We start from the raw sequence: 23042 nt of genomic DNA on the forward strand, positions 1-23042 counted from the left end.
ACTTAGCATATTTTACAGATATATTATAATTTTCGGTGTTTTGATTTTGTCTCTGCTTGCATTATGATCATCTGCGCGTGTGCACGTGCTTGTGTGTGTGTGTGTGTGTGTGTGTGTGTGTGGTGGAGTGGGCAGGTGAGGGTGTGGGGGAGGATAGGTGTGCCGCACATAGAGGTGAAGGGGTGAAAAGGCAGTTGGTGGGGGTGAAGGAGGAGCTGTCCATTCTGTTTCCTTTAGTTCACTTACTACAATGAGATGCGAGAGGTAAACATTTAATATATTTTGAAAGGTTCATGTGTATGGCATGTGATAAATTACATACAAAAATTAGACAAGAGAGCTGGCTGCCGGTGGCTCTTGCCTGTAATTCTAGTTACTCAGGAAGCTGAGATCTGAGGATCGTGGTTCAAAGTCAGCCTGGGCAGGAAAGCACCCGAGACTGTTATCTCTAAGAAACTACTCAGAAAAAGCTAGAAGTGGTTCTGTGGCTCAGGTGGTAGAGTACTAGCCTTGAGCAAAAGAAGCTCAGAACAGCAATTAAGCCCCGAGTTCAAGCCCCAGGACTAGCCAAAAGAAAAAAAAAGACAAGAAACAGATGAGACCAGATTAGCATGATTACATCTTTACAATTGACACTACATCCTTAAAATAATCAGAGTATGGGGTAATAGTTTAGTTTAAATGATTATTTATTTTAACCATATGAATGTTTTTAAAATTATCAAACTCTCTCTCTTTGGTACTGGTGATTGCTCTCAGGGCCTCTGCAAATGCTCTTAAACCACTTAAGCCATACCTCCAGTCCTATCTGAATATTTTTGCAAATGTTGGCTGACTTGACTTTACTTTGGACATTACCATTGCTTCTTTTTTTCCTTTCCTCCTCCTCTTCCTCCTTTCTTCCTCTTTTCTTCCTCCTTCTCTTCTCCTCCCCCTCCTCTTCCTCCTCCTTCTTTTGGGTTAGTCTTAGGGCTTGAACTCTGGGCCTCAACGCTGTCCCTCAGCTCTTCAGCTCCAGGTGAGTGCTCTACCACTTTGAGCCACTGTGCCACTTCTAGATTCCTGAGTGGTTTGTTGTCTCATGGACTTTCCTGCCTGGGCTGGCTTTGAACCATGATCCTCAGATCTCAGCCTACTGAGTAGCTAGGATTACAGAGATGATCCACCAGCACCTGGCAATCATTAATTATTTCTGCTCGTAACATTATCAAATTGATTATAGCATGCTTTGACAGCTAATAGGCCATCCATTTGCTTTGATTGTTTTTTTAAGTTTTAGCAAGGATTTATTTTATAAATAAGCAGGGAAAAATGGACAAGAGATCCCTTGGACCAAATGGGAGTTGAAGACTCAGCTGATTTTTAAGTACAAATTAGGTCTAAACAGGTTATTACTTTATACCATTTCTTTCAAGAAAATTTCTGTTCTTACTCCTTGAGAAATAAAAATATTTATAAAATAGAGCCTTTAGCCGGGTGCTGATAGCTCACTGATGTAATCCTAGCTACTTAGGAGGCTGAGATCTGAAGAGAGGAGTTTGAAGCTAGCTGGGGCAGGAAAGTCCTTGAGACTCTTATCTCAATAAACTACCCCCCAAAACCAGAAACAGTTTTGGCTCAAATGGTAGAATGCCAGCCTTAAGCAGAAGAAGCTCAAGGACAGTGCACAGGCTCTGAATTCAAGCCCCAGAACTGGCACAAAAAGCAAACAAAAATATACTCTTTTCTAACAGTAGAAGAAAAAGGTCATATACAGGCCCATTACAATGATAATCATTGTCATCATTGTGATTTTTTTTTTTTGCAGTCTTAGCTCAGCTAGCTTTTCTTGTTTAACTTTTTTGTGATCTCTTGCCATGTTTAAAGTCTAAGCTTACTTTTTCATTGTTTCTGGTTACTTTTATGATGCATTTTTTGCATGTTTGGTCCTTTATGAAGATCTGTTTGTTGGCTGCATTTAGTTTAAAATCTACTATACTAGCTGGGTGCCAGTGGTGCATGCTTGTAATCCTACCTACTCAGGAGTCTGAGATCTGAGGATTGCAGTTTGAAGCCAGCCTGGGCAGAAAAATCTCCAATTAATCAGCAAAAAAGTAGAAGCTAAGGAATAAACTGCCTAGACCCTGAGTTCAAGCCCTAGTACTTTATTTCTCTCTCTCTCTCTCTCTCTCTCTCTCTCTGTCTCTCTCTCTCTCACACACACACACACATTTACCATACTTCTTTGATCTTTTTTTTCTTTTTGTTGGTCATGGGCCTTGAACTCTGGGCCTGGGTGCTGTCCCTGAGCTCTTCAACTCAAGGCCAGTGCTCTACCACTTACGCCACAGTGTCACTTCCAATTTTCTGTTGGTTTATTGGAGATAAGAGTCTCATGAATGTTCCTGCCTGGGCTGGCTTTGAACCTCGATCTTTGGATCTCAGCCTCCTGAATAGTTAGGATTACAGGCATGAGCCATCAGTCCTCGGCTTCCATGATCTTTCTCAAGTCTTATTAGACATAATTAAATCAGGAAATACACTTTGTTTTGTGGAATAATATTTTTGTTTGATTCAACTTTTATATTTTAACTTTAAAGCAACAGCTAAACTATTCAATTTTACGAGATAGCTAAGGTCCATCTACTCAATATTGGATAGTCCCAGATGATTGTATAAGTAAAAAGCGGTGTTGCTATTCCATATTTAAGATGTTTCTCTTAGATTATTATTTAATGTTTAACAAACACTTGGTGGTCAACTTACAGACTTTTACGTGAGATACACATTCTCTTTTTTTGATCTCTTGATTTTCTTCTTATACTCCCCTCCTGCACAAAGACTAATTGGATATATTTCATATCTTTATAATCATGCCAGACACTGGCTCTAAGTTTCATTCTAACGAGGAGGCCTTGATTTTCCATTTTTATACATTTTGTGGGTTTCCTACTCCTTAGTGCCCCTAGTTAAAAGCCCAAAACCACTTCCTTTTTCAGGTTTTCCTCATTTCCTGTCCATTCATTCCTGTTTGACAAGTCATCTTTTTTTAATATTAATAACTAAGATAAAGATAGATTCTTTCTACTCTGGATAATTGAATGAGACAAGACTGTTTTCCCTTGTAAGGAAATTTTCTTCAACCTGGAGATAGATTTTGAATGTGTGATTAAAAATTTTTTTGGCTATTATTGTTTGCTTATTTGGCGATTGTTAGCTGTGAACTCATTGATCTGAAGAACTCATGGTTCCTCACATATAGTTTATACTCATTACTGAGGAGGGGTACAGAGTCCCCTCCCCGCTGGGGCAGCTTCTTTTTATTCCTTTCCTGTTACCATTTCCCAAATATAAACACTATAGGAAGGAATGTTGTGAAAAGCAGCGAACAGGCCAGAAGGAAGCTCATTTCTTTCCTTCCTGATCATCTCTCTTGGTAACGTAGTTCTCAAGTAAACTTGAGTCTTGTTTTTTTTTTTTTTTCCGGTAAGTCAATGACTTCAGATGTGGAACTTGACTTGGTTTCCCCCTCACACTGGGTTGGATTAAATCAACCAAGTTTTTGTTTTTGTTGCTGTTGTTGTTGTTTTTTGGTGCTATGTAGGCATGGTCTTCATCTAAATTTTCACTTCAAAACTTTAAATGTGTACTTTTGATGCTTTGCTTCTAGTGGAAGTTAGCTTCAGCTGAGATTTAGCACAAAGAAGGAAATGTTTGTTTTTCTGCCTCTGAATTTTCCTCTCGAGCCCTAGGCTGCTTCAGGCAGGTCAGCTTGATTCACCCACAGGTCAGATAGTCCAGTCTGAAGCGGCCGTTTAACCCTCCCTTCCTTCCTTCCCCCTCTCTCCCTCCCTTCCTGACTCTTTCCCCCGCCCCCCATTTAGAGACAGGTACTGATATCTGGGTCAAACTTACTATTCTCCTGCTTCATCCTGAGTGCTGAGATCTATCTATCTATCTATCCATCTATCTGTCTAACTATAGTCAATATATAGATATATCTATATGTAGATGGAAATACATATATAAAGAAATAATTTGGCAATGAAGGGAAATTAATCAGTTACCTTATTTTTTTGTTTATGATTGGTTTCTCTTCTACTTGTAGCAAAAACAATTTAATTATTTATAGTTAGGCTAATATTATGTATGTGTAACAGCTAAATAAAGTAGAAGTTTTCAATGAACACTCAAGTGAAGTTCCTCCCCTAAGCTTCTTTAGCTTTGCATATAAATCATTTACTTAGTTCTTGTCAGTTTCTTCCCCCTCATTATTATTTTTGTGTTTTGCAGTCCTAGTGTCTTTGTTATCAAGCAGTCCTGTGGTATCTATTTATGTTATACACATTGGGTTCCTGAATAAGAACCCACAGAAACTTATTAGCATAGGATGTTTCTGCTAGTGCAAGTAATAACCTTGCCTGTAATAATGTAGCTTGCATTTGTTGAGCTTTGTGCACGCTGACAGGATCCCTCAGGAAAGTAGGCAAGCAGATGGCTTTTCCATCTGCAAAGGGGGGAGGAATGTTCATGGCTTTCTAAGACTACACTGCAGCTTCAGAATCCTCTGTGGAAGTTACATAATGTGCTCCTGGAAGCAGCAGCAGCACACTCAGGAATGGACCAGAATGCAGGCCGTTTGCCAGAGAGCAATCCTTTGATCCTGTGAGTTCATTTCTTTTCTCCATTTTATAAAGCTAACAACCTGACATTAAGGAAGACTGGGTATGTGAAGTTTTTCTTTCAACTGTTGTCTCTGTGTGACTCTTACTTTAGGTGGAGAAGAAGAACTAGAGTTTGAACTCAGGGCTATGCGCTTCCTCAAGTTAAGTGCTCTACCTCTTGAGTTGTGCCTCTTGAGTTGAGTCTCTCTCTCTCTCTCTTTTTCTCTCTGCCTCCTGAATAGCTGGAATGACATGTATTCATCACCACATGAACTCTTAGTTGAGACTGATTTCTTAAACTTCTGGCGGACTAGCCTTGATCTATGATCCTTCCAGTCTCTGCCTCCAGAATCGCTAGGATTAACAGTGTGAGCTACCAGAGTTTGGCTTCTCTATCTTTCCTTTTATTACACTTATAAAAATTACTTTGATGATGTAGTTATACATTAGTAGTTTTCTTTTGCCTCTCCAAGTTATTCATTAGATTTTACAAATAATTAACTGAACCAGTTAAAAATAGAGTCATGACCATTCTCTCTTGAGGCTACCCATGACTAGAGTTATAACTTACATTGTCCCATCCTTCCCCATCACAACAAAACAAAGGAAATTACTAAAGCTCCCACAGTACTCTGCAGTAAGAACAGACTTCTCACAGCCCTTACCCAAAGTACTATGCCTTTTAGTATTCAAACTGGATCTGATGTATAGATTAGTCTAAAGATATTTGACATCTCAATGTTTTTTGGTAATATTGGGGCTGTGCTTGAGGCCTTATGCCACTTGAGCCATCCTGAGACTGTCTGATTATTCTGAAGAGAGCTTTGAAGTGGACACTTCGACACTAATGAGCTGGTGGCATTTCCAGTGTGATTTGAGATTCATCAAAGTGTCCCAATCCTGAGAAGCTACTGAAGACATGCATTGAAAACAGAATCTCTGGCCTCTCTCAGGAGGATTCTGATTCAGTAGTTCTGAGGTTGGGATCAGGATTTTCTACAGTTTGTCAGGTCGAGACTCTTAGGTCCCAGAAAATAAAGGAAACATGGAAACAATTGACTACCCTCCTTTTAAAAAGAAGATATAAGGTTTTATGCATCTTCACTACTTAATGTGGTGGCCATGTGTGGCTATTAAAACCAAAGTTAACTAAAATGAATGACACTGTGGATCTAAAAGAGTAACTATAGACGATGACAGGCATGTTAACCTGCTTCACAGACAGCATTTCTATTGGACAACACATTTATTGCCATAGGAATTTTCTGCTTCTGCAAGTGATTATCTTGCTTGTAATGTTTGTATTTTTTAATTTGAAGTTCTTCATGTACCCAAAGAATTTCATTATATTCCCTGAAGGAAAGTAGATGAGCAGATGCCCTCCACATCTGTGAAGCCTCAATTTCAGAGAAAAAGCAACCAGAGATTATGTATTTAGTGAGGAGTAGAACCAACTTAATATGAATGTCTCCCTCCCTCCCTCCCTCCCTCCCTCTCTCCCTCCCTCCCTCCCTCCCTTCTTTCCTCCCTCCCTCCCTTCCTTCCTTCCTTCTTTCCTTAAACTTCACTCAGTCCAAGAGAGAATCTACTTTTAAAACATGTCCCTTTGCAAAGGCGAAATAACAGACTGTTTTTTCGTATGCAGGCAGTCAGTTATATATGCCAAAGACTTCAAATTTAAGTCAGTAGCTTGGAGTTTGGAATGCTTTCTGTTGTAGAAACAATATTATAAATGTTGGTTTGGTTTCCAGGATGCCTGACAAAAAATCTGCAGTGTACATAGAAAAAAGTGTGCACCTGAATCATAATTACAGAGTCACCAGAACTATGAGTTATACAACTGTCATTTACAACTTTTCTTTGGTAAAATTGTACTATAAATATTCTAACACTCTCCTTGAAATACTTCTATCCTGTTAATTCCAGTTTTGATGAAGGGTGATACTTCTGGGTTCTTTATTAACTCTCTAGATCTGTGTAAAAGAGACATCTTTTACTGGCGAAGACAAACATAATGCACTGCTGCCGAGTTTGAGGATAAATGACTATGTAAAATCATGCTTGTGGCACTACAAAATGACTTTATTCCTAAGGAGGATAATTTGCTCATTTTAATTAAAACTGCAAATGCATTTACTGTTTCCTTCCTTGCTTGCTTGCTTCCTTCCTTCCTTTCTTCCTTCTTTTCCCTGTCTCTGTCTGTCTGTCTGTTTGTCTGTCTGTCTCTTTCCTTTCTCTTGCCAATACTGGGGCTTGTGCCCTCACTCTGCTTTTTGATCAAGGCTGGTGCTCTACCACATCTCCACTTGGCTCTTTACTGGTTAACTGGAGATAAGAATCACTAAGATTTGTCTTCCCTAGCTGTCTTTGTACCATGATCCTCACATCTCATCCTGCTGAGTAACTAGGATTACAGGTATGAGCCACTGGCACCTGATGCATTTATTCTTTGACTTAACATTTCCATTTTCTTCAAATTTCTCTCTATATTTACATATCTACATTCACAGATACAAAAAACATCCAGAACCTGGCTTAGCACAGCATTTCTTTCTATGGACTAAAGAAACTGCCCAGGTAGCAATAGGGACCTGTTGAAGCTAGAGTTTCCAAATTCCAGTGGGCATCTTGGTCCCTTGAAGAACTTAGGAAAACACATGGCTATGTGACACCTCTAGAATTTCTGATCTATAGGTCAGAGACTGATGGACAAGAGGACTAAAAAAATCCTCATAATGCCATATTCTCGGCCTATAGATCTGGCTGTACCTGCTTCTTGGTCAGGTGCCTTTTGCTAGTTCTCACAGAAGTACTGTATGAACTAGCACTCAGGAGAGAATGGAAATGCTATGGCTTAAAGTTGTCATCTCATAATAGCTGTAAGCTCACTGTGATTCTGATAAAAATGCCAAGGATGACTCGTGTGTGTGTGTGTGTGTGTGTGTGTGTGTGTGTGTGTGTGTATCAGTATTGGGACTTGAACTTAGGGCCTGGGCACTGTCCTTAGCTTTTTCTCTCAAGACTGGCTCACTATCACTTGAGCCACAGCTCCACTTTCAGCATTTTAGTGGTTAATTTGAGATAAGAAGCTCATAGACTTTCCTGTCTGGGCTGGCTTTGATCCAAGCTCTCAAATCTCAGTCTCCTAAGTAGCTGGAATTACAGCTGTGAGCCACCAGCACCAGGCTCTCACCATGGTTCCATGGGATTTGGTATAACTTAACCATAAACTCATATGGAAGAACATTAGGTGAAGGATGTCTAAGATCCAAGTGGGAAAACTTCACTGTCAGGATATTAGAAATTATCCTAACATTGTAATAATAGTATGGTTTTTACTAGTATCAAGATTGGCAAATAGACTGCTGGTACAGAACAAAGGACTCAAAGTAACACATTCAAATATGGAAACATATACATATATATATAAAAACATATAATGTATGAGAGAGTCAATATTGTCAATCTCAGTACTATTAGTACCATACTGTCTAAATTATTATAGTATAAGAATAATTTATGATATGCAGAGGGTGCCAGTTTCATGAATTATTCATGGTATTATAATGTATCATATATAAATCAAGCTGCAGAATGACAGGTGGTCAATTTTACAGACTATGCATAGCAGTGCTATTAATTATGTGTGGATACATACATGCATAGAATGAGTCTCAAATGCTTTACAAGAATAAACAATTTCCACACAGTGGTGCCTGGTAATATGAAGCAGAGTAAGAGAACTACAAATGTAGCTGTAGTGGTTTGTTAAAAATAATTATTAGAGGTCTTGGAATGTGGCTCAGTGGTAGAGTGTTTGCCAAGCATGCATGAATCCCTGGGTTCGATTCCTCAGTACCACATAAACAGGAAAAAGCCTGAAGTGGTGCTGTGGTTCAAGTGGTAGAGCACTAGCCTTGAGCCAAAAGAAGCTCAGAAACAATACCCAGGATCTGAGTTCAAGCCCTATGACAGGCAAAAAAAAATTCTTAGAACAAATATAGCACAGTGTTAGCTGTTCATTTATCTATGCACCGGGGGATATGTGCACTAATTTGTAAAAATACGAAAGGGGGAATAGTGTGAGAACTTCATAAACAGGAAAATAGTACTGTTAGAATTACAGATAGTAGTTAAAATGAATAAAGTAGAATGAACAATAACGTTTATGTATCTTGTGTGTGTGTGCATGGGTAGTGATATATATATATATATATATATATATATATATATATATATGTGTGTGTGTGTGTGTGTGTATATATAATATATATATATATATATATATATATATATAACAATTCATCATACAACTCTATGTGTTACATGGCTTTTTCCATAATTGAAGAAAACAGATTCTATAATAATTGATTTTATAATTATAACTTATTATTTATAATTTTATAATTTATAATTATGACTTTATAATTATAAAATCAATGATTATAATCAATCATTTTTATAATCATTGCTATTAATGGTCAACATATTGCATCTTTTGGATCATGCAGAGTTGGATGCAGAACAGAGACAGGAGAAAGTTGGATAAAAGCATTTCAAATATGCAGATGACATGACTGGTCCCTGTTAGTACCTCTTAACTTCTATTCTGTGCATAGCAAATTCTTAATCAGTAGCTAAGAAAATCTACTTAATTAGAGCATTTCCCAGGGAGCCTTATGGTATTAGCCAGTGAAGACTGCAGCTTTAATTGAGATGGTGATGCTACTTAATTGGAACACCTGAATAGGATTAAGGGGCACTCAGATAAGGTCAGCTAGTTTCCCTGGTGCTCAGAACTTTGCTGCCTTTCTGCCTTCTTAGAAGCTGGGTACCTCAGCCAACTGGGATAAAGCTGAGCCAAAGGCTTTTAGTGTCTTTCATAGATCACTGGACAGAATGTTTTAAATACAGATTCCATGTTTTCCAGAGTATATCCTGCAATGACATGATGATCCTATTAAACATTTTAGAACTTGTTTTGTAGAAGTACTAGACATTTGCATTGCTTTAAAGTTGTTATTGATCCAACATTTTAATATCTGTTAAATGAAATAAACTAATAGTTGTGTTGGGACACAATAATGTATTTCAGTCTATTATATATGTAGTACTAATGGTTCTCCAGAGACACAGAACCAATATGATATATGCATATATATATAATTATGAATAAATGACTGATGAAATTATTGTGGCTGGCAACTCTCAAGATCTCCAGTGAGTATGCTGAGAGAGCCAAAAGAACTGAGAGTCCAGGAAGGGCTGCTATCCCAGTCCAAGTTCAAAGACTGGAAAAGACCAACGTCCAAGTTCAAGGCATTAAGTCAGGTTTATGAAGTTTTTCTCTTTAAAGAACCTTTTTATTCTTTATAGACCTTTAGCTGACTTGACGAGGTCCCCTGCATTAGAAAGGACTATCTACTTCATCTTCCAAGTCAGTTGTAGGTGTCATTTGGAAACATCCTACAGACACATGCAGACCAAAATATCTGGGTACCTTGTAGTCCAGTTGAGGTAACACAGAAAGTTAACCATCACATCTCTTTACTCAATTTCAAACTTGTTTCACAGGGCTTTGTGACAGGGTTTTTTTTATTATTAAAGATTACTTCTATTTGTTCATTAATAAAAGAAAGTGCTTGAAGTCCTCCAGAAGATCAGTGTAGTATTAAGCAAGGAAGAAAACTATTAGGCAGCTGGCATTGATTTTTAAAAATTTCATGTATTTTCTATTACTAACTAGTTTTGTGGACTTGGGATCATTGAGTTTTCACTTGAAAATCAGAGTGCGTTGGTAGAGAACATCGCCACCCCATCCAGGTCGAGGGCTCTGTGAACATTTATCTCTTCAGTGGCATTTGGGAGTTGAGGTGTGATTGGCATTGTTGTGTCTGTGCTACCATTCAATGAACTCAGGTTGCTTTCTTCAGGGCATCCACTTATTTAGAGCTCTAACCCAAGTTTGTCCCCTAGATACATACAAATCCTATAGAGGAGTGACTTTCTCTTGTGAGCCCCAAACTCCAAGTACAACTTATAGTTGAGATTCCAGCACATTTATTAAGCACCATGTGAACTCACTTTACAGAAGAGCAATTGCTGTAAGAGAATGAGGTAACTTTGGACAGTTTGGTACAATCTAATACTACTGAAGTTTCAAGTGAAATACTTTTTCTTCTCTACTTTTAGAGTTGCCACATACAAGAGCTTTGGACCACATTTTACTAATGCATATCACTCACTCATTTGTGTGTGTGTGTGTGTGTGTGTGTTAGTACCCTGGCTTGAACTCAAAGGCTCTCACTCTTGCTTAATTTTTGCACTCAGGATTGGTTCTCCACCATTTGAGTTACTCTTCTAATCTAGCATTTTTTGCTGATTTTTTTTTTTTGTCAGTTGTGAGGCTTGAACTCTGAGCCTAAGTACTGTCCTAGAGCTTTTTTGCTCAAGGCTCGTTTGTGTTCTACCACTTTTAGCCACAGATCCACTTCTGATTTTCTGGTGGTTAATTGGAGATAAGAGTCTCACAGACTTGGCTGCCCAGCCTGGCTTTGAACCGTGATCCTTCGGGTCTCAGCCTCCTGAGTAGTTAGGATTACAGGCATGAGTCACCAGCACTCCCCAGCTTGCTGATTCTTTTGAGAATAGAATCTCTTAGTATTTTCTGCTCATGCTTGCTTCAAACTGAGACGGTTAAATCTCAGTCTTCTGAGCAGTGGGACTATGGCCAGAAGTCCATGCTGCCTGGCTTCACTTAGAAAAATAATCAATTTGGTAATTAGCTGATCCAGTGACTGGCAATGATCAGATTACCAAAAAATAAAATTTACTCCATAATCAAGAGTTCTAGGTCAGAATGTTTTTCTATCTCACATGCTGCTGGGGAGGAAATCCAGCGTCTTTACATACTCTGTAAGCACTCTACCATTGAGCTGCATTCTCCTGGTCAGATTTTATTATTGGGAACTTTTGGTTGTTATCAAGAAAAGTACATACAGAAACTTAGAATTTGATAAATTCAAGTAGACAGTGAGTCAGAACTATTTTGGTAGTTTTCAAATCTGGTAGATATAAGTCAGAATATGCAAAAGTACTTTTCACAATTGTCCTACGAACATTGTAAATCATTTTTCAAAAGTTATCTGGTCTCCAGAAATGTCGAATACTTTACAAAGAATTTCTTTTTTTTATTGTGAAAATACTGTACAGAGGAGTTACAATTACATGGGCAAGATAATGAGTACATTTTTTTTTTATCAAGCATTGTTGCCTCCTCCTTTGTTTCCCCTTCCCATCCCTTCCCATCTCTCCCCTTATCCCCATCTCCCTCCCACAAAGAATTTCTTGAAGCTTACCAGTGTCACCTTTCATTTTCCACCTGAGTCCCCTTTCTACTACTGTTACCCAGAACACCACATGACAACTGTAAACATCCCACAAACCAACAGTTATTTAGAAATGCATTTTCCGCATTAATAGCATAGGAGTTGGAGAGAAAATTTTTTTTAACTGAGAGAGGATTCTATATGAGTATACTTATCTTATTCCTCCCATTTTTTTATATTTTTTTTTGTGAACACACTGTACAGAGGGGTTACAATTACATGGTCAAGATAATGCGTACATTTCTTATCAAGCATTGCAGCCTTCTCCTTTGTTTACCTTTCACATCCTTTCCCAGCCTCCCCCTCCACCCCCCACCCAATCCTCCAACGTTGTTTCCTCCCATTTTTGTACAATTTTTATTGTAAAAATATTGTACAGGGGGTTACAGTTACATGAACAAGGTAATGAGTACATTTTCTATCAAGCACTGTTACCCCCTCCTTTGTTTTTCCCCTACCATCCCTTCCCTCCTCAGCTCCCCAACTACTCCCCACCCCCCCCAAGTTGTAAAGTTCATTTTCAACAAAGTGTCTTGTACATCTCATTGTTACAATGGGTCAACCTGTATTCCCATTTAAGCATTTTGTTTTTTTCCCATTCTCGTCCTCAAATTAGAGAAGTGTATATACAAGATGCAGGGCACCAGAATCAAATACAGTGAAAACCAGGGTTATACCGTGGGGAGGAACATACAAAGAAACAAAAACTCACATAGTACATTATAAATACGTTAGAAACAATAGCAAGCAAGAAAGAAAAATTGTGTCTTTATCTTAGGGTTCATTTTGCTTAACACCATCTTATATGGTCATATGTATATAGCTTCTGACCTTTTCTGCCTGTTGTAGACATGTACTAGTTATTGCAATTAAGGGAAACTGTGGGACCTATGTTTCTTTGGGCCTGGCTTACTTCACTTAATATAAGTTTTTAGAGATGCTGGGGGGGATGTGGCCAGAAGGGAACCCTATTGCATTGTTGGTAGGAGTGTAAGCTTGTTCAACCACTTGGAAAGCAGTATGGAGGTTCCTCAAAAAACTCCACATAGAGCTCCCCTATGACCCAGCAATCCCACTTCTGGGCATTTGCTCAATCACAAACAAGGCCATACTAAGGCTACCAGCATAACTATGTTTATTGCAGCATAATTTACCATAGCTAAGATATGGAACCAACCTGGATGCCCCTCAGTAGATGCGTGGATCAAGAAAATGTGATACACACACACACACACACACACACACACACTGGAATTCTATGCCTCCATCAGAAAGAATGACATTGCCCCATTTGTTAGGAAATGGAAAGACTTGGAAAAAGTTATATTAAGTGGATAATTTTTTAAATTAATAAAATATTTCAAACAAATAGACTTCTTATGGAGAGAAAAAAGTGAAATGAAAAGAAAAAGGGAAGGATATGTGTGGGTAAAAGAGAAAGGAAAGTATCTTTATGGATGAGCCTCAGATGTTTTAATTTTAGATAATTATCAGATAGAATCTCATGCTTTTTGCCTGGACTGTGATCCTCCTACCTATGTCTCCCCTACAACTCCCAAGTGTCTGAGCTTATAGTGTGCCACATTTGACCTGGCTTTTAAAAATGTGTATATTAGGTTCATCTGCATGATTGCAATCAATATACAAGGAATATTTTCAGGACTTTAGAATAATTTGAAAGCCTAAGACAAAATATGTGCATAAGTTTTAATAACTGAAAAAGCAATTTTCTCATTATTTTGGTGTCCGAATCTTAGTATTATATTGCTCTCAAATCCCCCTTTTGTCTCTGTCTGTCTGTCTCTCTCTCTGTGTCTGTCTGTCTCTCTTTCTCTGTATCAAACCCAGGGCTTTGAACTTTACCACTGAGCAACATCCCCAACCCTTGGCTCTTTGAGACAGGGATTCTAGCTCAGAGTGGCATTGAACTTCCTATGTAGTCCACACTGGCTTCAAATTTGTAATCCTCTTCCACATCAACCTCCTGAGTACTGGGATTACAGGCATGCACTACCACAGTTCTTGTAATACTATGTGGGAGAAAAAAACAGCTGTCAGACTAGTTTAATTTTGCTTTGCACATTCTTCCCTCTCACATTTTGGAAAGAAAAAGACAAGCAATCTGAAACTTCCTTGGAAGACATTATATAGCTTAGAAAAGTAGCAAAATACAATTTCTTCTCAACAAATGTGTCAGGAAGAAATTGGAGGCATACTGTGAGGTAGTAACAATAATCTTGAAATTTTACGAGTGCTTTTTTTTCCAAATGAAATGCAAAAAAATTAAAGTTATTCTGTCTAATTATGTCTAAAGAATAATATGTAAGTGTACAGGCACATATATTTTTTTAACAATGCAAGCAAAAGAGGGGATCAGACTTAAGGCATTTCAGTTTTAGAAATCTGTTACAGATTTTTCTAAGTCTGGAAAAGCTGGCCACGGTGAGGCTTCCTTCCTTCCTTCCTTCCTTCTTTCCTTCCTTCCTTCCTTCCTTTCTTTTTAAATAAGTATTTTATTGTGAAAATACCGTACAGAGGGGTTACAATTACATGGGCAAGGTAATGAGTACATTTCTTATCAAACATTGTTGCCTCCTCCTTTGTTTTCCCTTCCCATTCCTTTCTTTCTTTCTAATAGAATAAGGTAGTAAGAATGGAAAACAGTAGTATGTTTCCTCGTTAATGTTGTCTCCCATTTGTCTTACATTAACTTGTAAAGGCGTCTGTTATATAAAGATGTTGTGCAGATGCAATCTTGATTCACTTGAGTGATAGTGGTCACTTGTAGAAAATTCTGTTTTTGCTTTTACTTCCCCCCTGGAGCTAGAGCTGTGCCCACATGTAGCATCTAAGCACCCTTAAAGGACTAAGCTTTGTAGTCCTATGATAGATGCTAGGCCTGCCTTTTAGCATAGGCTTGGGAAAAACTGAGGACCTCTAACAGTTTGAAGGCAAGGTCACTGCAAGCTCAACTCACAGAATTTTGCATTACAAGGAGCAGGTTTGGAAACGCAGGGAGCCTCTTTTATTGCTTGTTCCTTAGCAAGCCTACTTTTTAACCTAGACTCTTGCTAAGAATATATTTAATATAGGGCTGGGAAGGTGGCTCAGTGGTAGAGTGCTTGCCTTGCATGCATGCGGCCCTGGGTTCGATTCCTCAGCACCACATAAGCAAAAAGAAAAAAGCCAGAAGTGGTGCTGTGGCTCAAGTGGTAGAGTGCTAGCCTTGAGCTGAAGAGCTGAGGGACAGCGCCCAGGCCCAGAGTTCAGGCCCCACGACCAGACCCCCCCCCAAAAAGAACATATTTAATATAAACTCTGGACATAAGTATTGAATATTTCTGTCTGTGGGTTAATACCTGAAGTAAACCATTAGAACTTAAATTGGTTTGTGTCTCCTACTGGAGCTTTTGTAGGAGGGGCCACCCAACCTGAGGACTCAAGGGTCCCCCTGAATCTTCTCACTTTCTTTTAGGGGAGTCTTGCTCACAACTTGCCACTTGAGAACCAATAATAAATACGTCTTAAATACACATAGATATATGTACACCCATGTGTCCATGCACATGTACTTTTCAGTTCATTTATGGAGAGCCCAATTTATCCTCATTCTCTAAGGCATTTGCAAGAAGAATAAATGAGTCCTTAGGCATCATTGTATGTAATTAGATTTTTGCACCTCTGTATTGTGAATTGGGATTTCCAAAATTTCCACCCAAAAAGTATTAAGCAATGCTGCTTAGCAACCTGAGATCATTGAGAATGCTAATAATTCATCAGAACTTTTAAACTTCTACAGTTTGAGAAACTGGAGAAAAAAAAGCAATGATGGATATTGTACTTCATTTATTTATTTATTTATTTAGGTTATGGGGCTTGAACTCTGGGCTTGGGCGCTGTCCCTTAGCTCTTCAGCTCAAGGCTAGCGCTCTACCACTTGAAACACTTATGGTTTTCTGAGTAGGTTATTGGAAATAAGAGTCTCATGGCCTTTCCTGCCCAGGCTGGCTTTGAACCACAATCCTCAGATCTCAGCCTCTTGAGTAGCTAGGATTACAGGCATGAGCCACTGGCACCCAGCAATTGTACTTTATTTTTTAAGTATTAAAAATAGCTTATTTTTAGAGGGCTTTGCCTTGTTTCCTGAATTCATCTTCACTCAAAACCTCAACAGTTCTTGAGAAATCATACCAAAAGCCTGATTCACCTTTTCCTTACATGTGGGTTGGCTTCAGTTCCTACCTTGTTAAAATTAAAACAAAACTGATTTTTGTATTTTTCTCCTTACTAATTAATAATAGAATGTAGCACCTGAAAAAATCATAATTTTGATTTAATATCACAGCCAAAGATGAAATGTATAATATAATCATGTATTACAATCTCAATTACATGAAAACATTAAAAAAAACTAGAAGAGAACATAGAGAAAATTGTCAGGACTGTTTTGCATCTTTTTATGCCTATAAGCTTTTGTTCCTCTTTTTTGCTAGTTGGTCTTGAAGCTTCAACTCTGGTCCTGGGTGCTGTCCCTGAGCTTCTTTTGCTCAAGGCTAGTGCTCTACCACTTGAGCCAAAGTGCCACTTCTAGCTTTTTCTGAGTAGTTTATTGGAGATAGGAGACTCATGGACTTTTCTTCCCTGGCTGGCTTTGATCCTCAGATCTCAGCTTCCTGAGTAACTGGGATTATAGATGTGAGCCACAGGTGCCTGGGACAGATAAACTTTTTCTAAAGCAATTGAAATAGGAAAAAAAATATGCTTGCTAGAGATTTTAGAGTACATCATTATTATGACACTTGGGACAATAGGGAACTAGAAATAACCTACTTATCAATATCTTTCAGGGGAGACTAATGCCTTGATATAGTAGGATCAGGAACTGGTTCAGAAAGAACCTTCTAGAATGACACTTAATAGAAATCTTTACCAGATCCTTATATACCTCTCATATTTCTAGACTGGTAAAAAAAAATCCAGGCAAATCAAGAAGAGGTTTCATTTTTTAGTAATTTCTCACAAATGTTCTCATTGAGAGTACTCATGAAAAAATTTAAAAAGAGCTAACCTTCAAGAGTCGGATTTTTGTAAACAAAGCTGAGCTTCAAGGGTGTGTATTTTTAGTAATAAAGAGTCAAGCTAAAAACTATACTTTTTTTTCTTTGCTGGCGTATTGGTCTGGATTTCATCATTATTTTGAATTTCAATTTGCTTTAGTCTTGAATATTTACTCAGCCATTCTTGGATTCACTCAACAAATACTTGCTGAGTATATAAACACAGAATACCCTTGGAGGAATGATAGACTGCACTTAAACAGCGGTAGAAAAAGCATAATTTGAAAAAAAAAGTAAAAGAAAATGAGATTATTTCCAACTGAGGAGCTTTGAAAAGGCTCTTTTTGGGATTGAGATAGCCCTCTGGGCTTGAAATGTCTGAAAGTGGCAGTCAGGTCACTCAGGAGGTAATGAGAACTCTTCAGGGTTGTTAACCAAGGTATTGGTATGATCTGGCAGTAATGTGTCAAATGAAACTTGGGAGGCCAGGCCCTGAGGATCAAGCTGCTGACGTGTGCTCCTTGTGGCTTTCCAAAAGGTCTTTAGGTAGCCTCAATAACATGAATTGGTTCTACATAATGGTTCCCCACTTTAGCTTTTGGGCCTTGAATGGGTCCAAGTGGCCAGTTTAGTTTGGACCTTTTCTGTTCTGCTCCATCAGTCCCTAACTCTGCCCCTTCTGAGAACTTACCTCTGCCCAGGGACAAATCAAACTGTTTCTTCCTCAAGGCACTTCAGGATCTGGCACGTGCTGGTATTCTCCTTCCCACTCTGCTTTTGACATTTTTGTTTCTGTGTTAAAGTTGAGAGCTAGTTAAGTATTTTTACCCTGCTGTGATGCTATTTGGCAGAAGCCGGTTTTTGTTGTTTTTTATCATGCTGCTGAGAGATAATGAAAGCTGGATAGGTCTAGTGGTTGAGATGGGGAAAGGGGATGGATTCAAGAACTAACATAGAACTAGAAGGATTTGGTTGATGGGAGTCGGGAAGAAGGATCAATAAATACTGACTTTTTGAGTCTGTATTGTTGGAGATGGTTGTTGTAGGGCCAGCAGACAACTTTTCTTCCTTTTGCAAAGTAGACGTGAGGCTCAGTTTTGTGTATGAAGCTGTGGAAGTGTCTAGCTGTGGTGAGAATTTGCCTGAAGGAGTTATGAACATTGTGGTTACATAAATTGTACTGGAATCATTAAGTCAGATTAAAAGAGGGCTGGGAAGGTGGCTCAGTGGTAGAGTGCTTGCCTTGGATGCATGAGGCCCTGGGATCAATTCCTCAGCACTACATAAGCAGAAAAAGCTGGAAGTGGCACAGTGGCTCAAGTGGTAGAATGCTAGCCTTGAGCTGAAGAGCTGAGGGACAGCGCCCAGGCCCAGAGTCCAGGCCCCATGTGCTTCTATACCAAAATGTGGAACCTTTTATTGGTTTCAGTAGTTACAGGTTTGTGTGTGTATGTGTGTGTGTGTGTTGTTGTTGTTGTTAGTTATGAGGCTTGAACTCAGGGCCTGGGTGCTGTCCCAGGCTATATCAAAGTTAGTATTCTACCATTTTGAGCCACAGCTCCACTTCCAATTTTCTGGTGGTGAAGGGGACTTTTCTGCCTAGGCTGGCTTTGAACCATGACCCTCAGATCTCGGCTTCCTGAGATGCTAGGATTACATGTGTGAACCACCAGTGCCCTGCTTCAGTCATAGTTTCCAGTAACCTCCTTTTTATGGAAGACTAAGCTCAAAGCAACACAGCTAATACAGACCTTTTACTTTCTGCTCATTCATGGCAATGTTTTATGTCATTGATTTTTTCCCCTCCCTTCTTCCCTCCCTCCCTCCTTTACATCCTTTCTCCCTCCTTTCTTCTTTTCTTCCTTCCTGCTTGCCTGCCTTCCTTCCTTCTTTCTCTTTCATTTGCTCTTTCTCTCTTCCTCCCTTCCTCCTTTCCTTCCTTCCTTCCTTCTTTCTCTTTCTCTCTCTTTTTTCTCTTTCTCTCTTTCATTTGCTCTTTCTCTCTCTTTCTCTCTTCCTCCCTCCCTCCCTCCCTCCCTCCTTTCCTTCCTTCCTCCCTCCCTTCCTTCCTTCCTTCCCTCCCTTCTTTCTTCCTTCGTGTCTCTGTCTCTCTCTCTCTCTTTCTTTCTTTCTTCCTTTCTTCCTTTTCTTTCTTTTTTTTTCTCTATGAAGCCCAAGCTGTCTTCAAACTCCCTATCCTCTTCTCCTAGCCTCCTGAGTACTGGGATTACTGCTGTGCACCACTACTTCTGGCATTATTCAGTTGATTTCAACTCAGGGCTTCACTGAGAGCCTTTTCTTTGGCAACATTAAGGAAGTTGTATGTAATACCTTTGTGGAGCCCATGGTGGGTGGGATGGCTGTCTTCTATGCAGCAGATCAGGATGTCCCATGTTCAAGAATGGCAGTAGAGAAAACCTGCCTTTTGGCTTCTTGATTTCTTGGTTCAGCTTTTCTGGGAGAAGGTGGGCAGGGGAGATTCTTCATTGCCATTGTCACCATCAGTTTGGTTAATGTAAACGATTGCACACTTTCTACAAGTCCAACCATAGTGTGGAGCCCTCACTGCAATCGGAGGTGGCTACTTTTTTGTTTTCATTTCACATGCCAGAAAGTAACTCACCTGAACTATCACAGTAGGTAAGTAGCAGAGATGGGACTTAAACCCTGTTTGGCTCACTCCAGACTCCATCTTCCCAACCACGGTGGTATTTTTTGCCCCAACACTGGACTTTGCTCCCATTCTGAAGATCTCTAGATTCAGTGTCCTTTATATGAATTCATCTAGATCTAAGCTAAAATCTAAACACACTTGGAGAATAGTTTTAGTGTCTTGTCTCCCAAGAACTGATGATGTGATTAGCTGTTTCATTCACATTTCAAACTCGTCTAGGTTAATTACCTAAGGAAGGTAAAATCCCTTCTTTATAAATGTTGCCAGGATGGTGTGCACATATGCAGAGATTCAGATCACAGAAGCATTTTCCTCATCCATTGGAAGGGAGTATTAGCATCCTAGCACTTCAGCAGAAGCAGGGTGCTTGCTCCTGGAGGAGGGTTGGTAATATGGCAGGAAAGCAGCTTTCATGGGTTTATACACTCATCATCAAATGACAGACACCTCCTTTCATTTCAGTCCAAGTGCTTTTCAGAGTGCAGAAATTAGCGTCAGCAATTAACAAGCTACTCTTCTGGCAATCCAAACAGTGGTTATTTGGAGCAAAAGGACAAATTTTGTTAATTGCTCATTATTATTAGTTTTTTTTTTCAGAAAAGAAAATCTCTTTCTCTTTGGGGATTCTCAAAGATATCCTACTGCTATGTAAGAAAATTATAGACAAGGATATAGAATGTCACGACTTATGTGCTTTACTAAAGCTAATAAAATAACAAATTAGATAGTTATAAAGCCAGAGTATATTAAAGTATTATACAAATGCTAATTAAATATAATACTACAAGTCACAGGGCAAAGGAAAGCATGCCAGATTCAAGTTATAGAAGTTTTTATTTGCATGACCACCAAATCTATATTAGTGGGTCTCAGAGGACCTTACAAGTAATAATTGCTAGAGCTCAGAAATATAAACAGAAATGTCATTTTATGAAGCAAATACAATGATACTCCCTTTGCCTCATGCACATTATAAGGACTGAATCGCCAAGCAGAGCAGAAATCGCCATCTTTAGAAAATATTCATCTATTTTTAGGGATCTGGGCTGTGATTTCATAGGTTACACCCAGGCAGCTAAGGATCCAAGTTTCTCTTCTTGAATATCTCAGTAAACATTAAACTCTCACTTGCCAATAAGTTATGTTCTAATATTTCTCTATTGACTATAATGAAATATCAAAAACAAAAGAAGAATGTCAAGTTCACATGAAGAATTTAACAATATATTCGAATGTGATGTGAGTTGGTTTTTTTTTTTTTTTGTTTCCCTGTCAAGATAATATCCTCTTCTCTGGACTACTTAATCTACACTTGGTAATTAGCACTTCAAATGTTTTGAGGATTTCTATTCCTGTGTGACTGGTTATCATTAAACCCCATTTTTTTCTCCTCTTATACTTTCCAAATCGTTGGAGAGGGCTAATAAGTTACCCAGTAAGTTACCAGTGTTCAACTCTCCTTCTTCCAATTCTGGGCCCTACAATTGTTGGTAGATTAATTTGTGCCTGATAATAAGAGACCATACTTTAGTTGCTGGTCACTAAGCTGAGCCAATGGTGCATTTATGATTATCTTCAGTGTCACACAGACTCAAGCAAAATGTGGACTAATTGGCCACTCCCTTCACGGTACAAGGGCACTGGTGCCTGAGTACTGAGTGTGCTGGCTGAGGTTGGTAGCTAATTTCTACCTCACTGTGAGAAATGGGACCACAACCCATGTCTCTAGACTCTCAAATCACAGTTTCTCTCTCTACCTCACCATAATTGTACAATACTTTGAGTCACAAAACTCTTTTAAACCAAAAGCATAAGAACACAACTAGAGAAAAGAGGTTAATGGTTTTATCCAGGACTGAGTGGTTGCTAGACCAGAGAGAAAGCTCAGGGATCTGAGGAAAAGACCGAAGGGTGTGTATGCAGGGTTGAAAGATGGACCTGGGATTATTGGGTGAAAGTTTGGCAGTGGGGTAGGGAGTAAAACAAACAACTTGAAGAGGAGAGGGGATGAAGTAGAGCGATCAGAAGGATTGAAGGATGGTTGGGTTTATGATCATGGCAATTGTATATGGTACACTGAAGAAAACCCTGTGTGGTTACTGGCTGGTTAGTGATTAGGGTCCCTGAAGCCTATGAGTGAGGGTGAGGCCAGAAGGAGAGGAAGAGATCAAGGCACCTGCAGCAGGTGTCCACATTCTCAGAGAACACAGAGAACAAATCCCTGCTAAACAATGGTGTTAGAGAGGTATTGGCGTGGGGAGGATTTGAAAGAATTACATAGAAAGTAAACGGGAACTATTAGGGAGATGGAAGAAAAAGAGAAAAGGAGGAGATAGGAGAGGATACAAAAGTGTCATAGAGGAGTTGAATGTGATCAAAGTATATGTATTCATGCATGGAAATGTCAGGATGAAACCCCTTATTATAGCTAACTTAATGTTAAGGTGGCTCAGTGGTAGAGCGCTTGCCTTGCATGCATGAAACCCTGGGTTTGATTCCTCAGCACCACATAAGCAGAAAAAGCTGGAAATGGCGCTGTAGCTCAAATGGTAGAGTGCTAGCCTTGAGCTGAAGAGCTCAGGAACAGCGCCCGGGCCCAGAGGTAAGGCCGGAGACTGACACAAACAAAAACAAAAAACAAAAAAGCAAAACAGAAATTTTATTATGTGAGTCAATGTCCATTCTGTGAGATACACTACACTTCAACATTATAATGTTCATTTTTCTTTCTCCTAGGAAAAACTGAGGCTACTATCAAAAACTTCAGTCCATACTATAACCGCCAGTATTCAGTGGCTTTCTGTAATCATGTGCGCAGTGAGGTAGAACAGCACAGAGATTTCACATCACAATTGTTGAAGACCAAGGTAAGCCAAGCACCTTTGGCTTCCATGTTTTCTTCATTGGGGAAAGCTCTGTAGCTCTGAATATTTCAGAAATGAAAACTATTTGAATGGCAGTTTTAAAAACTCCACCCATATCAGGCTGGAAATGAGAATGTACATGATTTCGTTGATGATGTAATCAATATTAAAAAACCCAAGAAGTTGATTAAGCAAGAAGGTTTCCACATGATTTTGTAGCATCATTGTGACTGCATAAAACAGTGATTCGTGAAATTTAGAGTGCTTGTTAAAAAGGCAAATTCTGATGAGAGGTGGTGGTGGATGAATGTTCCCATCACTCTTAGACTGGGAAAGAGGGATCCTTGTCCCAAACCAGCAAAACAAATATAACTTATGACCCACACCTGCTGTAAGTCTAGGATGAGTCCACATTT

The 23042-nt window shown here is 39.1% G+C and overlaps 1 protein-coding gene across 1 annotated transcript in view; it reads left to right on the forward strand.

Moving 5' to 3' along the window:
• Window positions 1-23042, forward strand: part of Fam129a (family with sequence similarity 129, member A) — a 151775-nt gene that overhangs the window by 45014 nt on the left and 83719 nt on the right. Inside the window, exon 2 of the mRNA XM_013021860.1 lies at window positions 22499-22629. Within this exon, the coding sequence (XP_012877314.1) occupies window positions 22499-22629 (131 nt within the window). The remainder of the gene's footprint in view (window positions 1-22498; window positions 22630-23042) is intronic.

This window comes from Dipodomys ordii, unplaced genomic scaffold (genome assembly GCF_000151885.1).
Source record: "Dipodomys ordii isolate 6190 unplaced genomic scaffold, Dord_2.0 Scaffold57, whole genome shotgun sequence".
Lineage (NCBI taxonomy): Eukaryota > Metazoa > Chordata > Mammalia > Rodentia > Heteromyidae > Dipodomys > Dipodomys ordii.